Source organism: Clupea harengus, chromosome 21 (assembly GCF_900700415.2).
Source record: "Clupea harengus chromosome 21, Ch_v2.0.2, whole genome shotgun sequence".
Lineage (NCBI taxonomy): Eukaryota > Metazoa > Chordata > Actinopteri > Clupeiformes > Clupeidae > Clupea > Clupea harengus.
The window spans coordinates 13,811,563-13,816,827 of NC_045172.1; the positions used below are offsets into that span (position 1 = coordinate 13,811,563).

Genomic DNA, 5,265 nt, shown 5'->3' on the forward strand with positions numbered 1-5,265 from the left:
TTTTCGTGTCCGCAGTCTTTTATGGTGTGTGTGTGTGTAAACCCTTAAGTAGTAAATGCACTACTGTAAGTTTTGCGTCATATCAACTCCTCCAAGATAAGGTAACGGTGTAGCTGGCTGGTAAAGAGCATCTTGGAGCTGACTCATCTGTTGCTATGGTAACAAGGCATCACATTCAGAGCTGGTCTAGATGGCTTACTGTCTCTCGCATGTCCTGAGATTGGTCTAATGGATGATTCCGGATGGATTCAAGGATGGGTATGTCACGCCTCCCAACTAAAACAAAGGGCGTACACACACGCACGTGCACGTGTTAGGTGTGTGTGAGTGTAGAGTTGTTGATTTATGCAGTTGTGGCTGGTGTGAAAAAGAGTGTAACTGCGTGTGCATTTGTCAAAGGGTTGAGTGTGCAATATTATCACCATAATAGCCAAAGCCAAACTCAAATTTGGATTTAAGAAAGGGCGTGTGACAGAATGTGTGTAAGTGAGAGGTTTATGCCTTTTTAAGAAAACTAGAAATATCAAGAGTGCATGTGTACAGGAGTATGCTTTTATCTGCATGTGGCAAAAGATATATTAAAGCAGCCATAAGGAGTTCTGTTCCAAATCTAGCAAGCTAATTACCTAAAAGGCATGCAAAAACCTTGCAAACACCAACAGCCCAGTTGACACTGATAGAAGCTTGCCAACACACCAACTGGTGTCTTTTGGCAGTATTGACTCTATTCAATAGAGATGAAATGAAGGAGGGATTGTAGAGGTCAAAGTTGCAGAGAGATGAAATGAAAGGTGTGCAGATGTGAGGATCGTGACAAAACTACTTAGGTAATACATTTTCAGCAAACTAATGAAGGAATATTAAGTGATAAATGACTGAATATAGATGAAAAGGTGACAAAGTCCCAATGAGGGATAGATGGTCAATCTCCATTTACACAGTGAGACATGCCAAAGCAATTAATGACATACTGATGGAGATAATTTCCAAACACTGTTAATGACTTAAGAATATAATAATCAAGTGCCTTGTATTATTAATTACCTTATATGAATCATGTACTTATGTAAGCAGGAACATGGCTTTTTTTGGGAGTCCTGAGGTAACTAGGGTGAATTTTCACCTATCACATACTTTTCAACATTCACTGTCCCATAATCACTCCCAGAACGTTTTTTTTTAACGTTTTGACATTTCTTTATCTGTTTTGTTTGCTGTCCATATAAACAAAAACATCAGCCACCTGCCAGCCAATCAGAAAAGCGTATATTTCATCACTGTGGTATAAAGGCACACCCTAGCAGCAGCAGTAGTGTGCCATGTCAGTGCTCTTTTTGGTGTCTGATAACAGTGCTCCTTTTTGTCCTCCATGGCTCAATGGTTTGGTTCCAGCACTGTTCAAGGTCTTTAGGGTTGGCATTATGTATAGGATCGAGGTCGGAGCCCTGTTTAGGGTCATGGGGTTGACAAGGGTCGCATTTGGACCTAGGATAGGGGCCATGGTTTTGGTTGCACTCTGAGTAGTGTCTGGAGTTGGGTTGGGATTGGAGACGGCGGTTCAGTTCCTGGTCAGGTTGCAACTGGAAGGGAGAGTGGTTGTAGTCCTCCCCTGGCTGGTCATCCACTGTTGGGTGAATCTTGTTGAGGTGCTTCTTTTTGCACTGATTCAACGACAAAAACATTAGTTTATTCTCAGTCGCTTTGGGACATTTCTCAAATCACCCTTAACATTTTCAAAACTGTAAGTGCATTTCTCAAGACAATTGGTACAAACAGCACCACACAATGCATTACCTGCAAAAGCCTGTAACTTGCTCAAAATTAGGTTTTACACTCAATCAATCCCATGTAAACAATCAAGGTTTGAATGACAAGAAGTTCCAAAAATGTCACTGGAACTGATGAAGCATATGGTTGACCCATAATGATAACCGTGAATAGATACCTAGATTGGACGATTGGACATACCCTTCAGCATGAAATGTTCAAAAGAATGAGAAATCGCTGTTGTCGGTGATGGTTGAACGTGATATAGAGATTGAACAAACAGTTTTGATCATTTCATTCTGATCTCAGAAATGTACCAGTGAAAGAGAAAAACTGAATTATCATAATTGAGACTGAGAGACTTTTTATAGGAGCTAAATTGTGTTGAAGAAATACAGATGCATACATATGTGTCTCACTTTAAAAAGTAGAAAAGGTGCATAGATAGCAGAAAAGACTAAAATACCTTAGATCTTAAAGCAGCAATAAGGAGTTCTGTTCCAAAACTAGCAAGCTAAATACCTAAAAGGCATTCAAAAACCTTGCAAACACCACCAACAGCCCAGTTGACACTGATAAAAGCTTGCGAACATACTAACTTGTGTCTTTTGGCAGTATAGCTAGCAATGTCATGCTGTGAAAGCTTTTCTTCCATTTTTGCAGGGTATTCCAGCCCGGTATACAGAACTACACAGGACATATCCTGGATGGCTAGTGGGAAAGACACAGGTGTTTTATCTGTTCTTCACATGACCATATGCTATCAAAATGAACTTGAGGATGGTACCAAAACTAGTTGCCTATAAAACCATACCTCAAACAGTATCAAATTGTTGCATAGTGTTACTTTAAAAGGCTTACTTTATGTTTGTGTCCAAGAGATTGAGTTGGCTCCTTGAGGCATGGCAAGGCAAGGCGCCCTGCCTTGATACTCTCTGGTGCCACCCTGGGGTGGGGGGTGTCCCTACAGGGCCTCCTGCTGACAGTGGGGGGTGAGGGGGGTGAAGGAGATCCCACCTCCTAAGTGAAGTCCATCACAGACAATGGGGGAAATAAAACGGGAAGGACGGAGGTTTAAATAGGGTATAAAAAGAGGTATAAATAATGTTTCAAACCGTTTGTCTTCATTGATTGGAACCTAGGCTACTAAATAATCCTTTTAAGTATTGCATTTAGTAATACACTATGATATACTTAAACAAAAAGTCAGAGTTACAAATCAAGTAAGAAAACAACACAATGGTCTCTTGTCTAAAGATGCAAGAATGGATAAGTGGATGGATTGAAATCATTTAAAAGACTTTGTCGCCCCCTGCTGGAAAAAATGACATGTATCCTTCTCCACAACATCTCTCTCTTTCTCTCTCTCAATATATATATACACACACACACACTATGGTGGACAGAACATTGTTGGCAATGCTTTTAACAAGGATGTCATGGAATCTGCCAGTGTAGATATTCAAACAAAAAGTTAAAATTGAGTTTGTCTAGAAGAATCCTGTCACCACCATGGCATTTTAAAGATGAACGGGAGTACTGACCAATGTCCTATGTACAATTAGGAGGCTTGACTCAGACAGAGCCAATAGGGGCAGGCTGGGGGAGGGGGATCCGAAAGAAAAAATGCCATGATCAAGGTAGTTGGTGGAAGACACTCTGCTGTCCTGAAAGACCAGACAGATGCAGAGACCACATGACACACACACACACACACACACACAAACCTGAAGCAACCTCACACTCAGCTGATATGGACGGATCATTTGTACATTCACTGAATTCCATAACAATGCTGAGTTGTGCCCCTATGAACTTCTCAAGATGTCATATTGTGTGTGCCAGCCACCTGATGTTAGTCACGACCATGTTTACCACATAGAGATTTGTGAGGAATTATATGAACACACACACCTGGTAAAAAGATGTGAGGGAGGAAAAAGACAAGGCATCGGATCCAGGAATGCTGTCGGTCTTGGTGCTGCTGTTTCCCAATAACACACGTAACTCTGCCAAATACACACGCTGGGCCTCCACTGTCTGCTGCAAGCTAAAGAGGTGTGTGTTATAAAATTGTCCTGAGAAAAAGGTCGATTCGATATGTGCATGTGTTTAAGTCGTAAGATATAGAGGAAAAAAACGTTAAAGGCCACATTTTCTTCATTCACTTAACCTAGTTATGTCACAGTTAGGGCCACTGTGTATATATTTCTTAATAATGCGAAGCTTTAGTAACAATAAACAAATAACACATAAACAAGTGCTCATCCTTATATTCTTTCTTTATTGTAGGCTATATGTTGCGTTCGCTTTTTGCCTCATACACTAGGTTTGTGACATCACATTTAGTCTATACGAGCATTAGCTTTCTAATATGAGCTAGATAAACATGGACGTTTCTTGCCTGGTATACATGCATTATGTAAGCCTTACCACCTTGTCTTTCGTAAATTGTAGCCTATAGCTTTCATATCGTTCACCATGGGGGTTGTCAGCATATTCAAACAAACAATGGGTAGAGAGGAGGGGGCACCACAATCATGTTATTATTTCGGTAAATTATATAGCACAGCCTGATTTAATGATGTAGTAGCCTAGTCTGAGAAGTACTAATCGATTATTATCGTTTTAAATGTATTTTAAGTTGGCCTTTTTGGTGTCCTTTGGTGCACTTGGTGACCTACACATATCACTTATCATTTACTGAAATGTGAGAGGCAACTTCAAAAGGTCCCGTTGGCTTAAGCTCAAGGTGACTTACCGTAGATTTTCGCGTAGCAGTTCCGCAACACTGGAACAAAGATGTACAACTCCTTTTCTGGCACCTTTTAGGACGAACTGGACCGCTTGCGACGCAATCACACGATCCTCATCCAAAGTAAGCCTATATGCTCCTACACGAAACATTTTAGGTTTAAAAACAACTTTATTTCTACCCCTTGTTGTCCAACTTTACAATGCAGAACACTTAAGACACACATCTATCACCACAAAGATCTCCCACAGCTCTAGCCCTACTTTTAAAATGTTAAGTAGCCTACCAGCAGATAGCTGGGCGAGCTGTCCCAATACGTAGTTTAAACAGGATCCTCACATCAGGCTATTAAAGCACGGGGTTGGGAACGTATAGCCCAATACCTGTTGGCTGATCAGTTGTGCGTCCAGGATTCATCTCCAAAAAGGCTTTTGGTCAACTGACTAGAAAACTTTCAGATACTGACCAGGCACTGCTCTGGACCTCCCATTCCTGATGATGTAATCTGGTGCTATAGCCTTAGTTTATTTTAGTTGTCACAAATGCCTGTTATATCCTGCCTTGACGTGTGATCTATTGAATAGTGAATTGACGCACCTATATGCAAATCCTGTATATGCTGCCCTGTATAAGAGTTGTGAAAGTTCTTTCAAAAACGTGGCTACTGGTCAGTGACTGAAGCATGTGAAAACCTTTTTTTTTTTTTTACCAATGTCAACGTAGTCTCTCTAAAACTTTGATCT

General features: G+C 40.7%; 1 protein-coding gene across 1 annotated transcript; it reads right to left on the reverse strand.

The window, feature by feature from the left end:
* Positions 1 to 1,093: 1,093 nt before the first annotated feature.
* LOC116218216 lies at positions 1,094 to 5,168 on the reverse strand. Its single transcript, XM_031558876.2, has 4 exons — positions 4,529 to 5,168; positions 3,682 to 3,817; positions 2,629 to 2,787; positions 1,094 to 1,661 (listed from the first exon to the last, which is right to left on the reverse strand). Exons 1-4 carry the CDS (start codon positions 4,672 to 4,674, stop codon positions 1,323 to 1,325), a joined length of 780 nt encoding a protein of 259 aa, XP_031414736.1. The 5' UTR covers positions 4,675 to 5,168; the 3' UTR covers positions 1,094 to 1,322.
* Between the last annotated feature and the right edge of the window lie 97 nt (positions 5,169 to 5,265).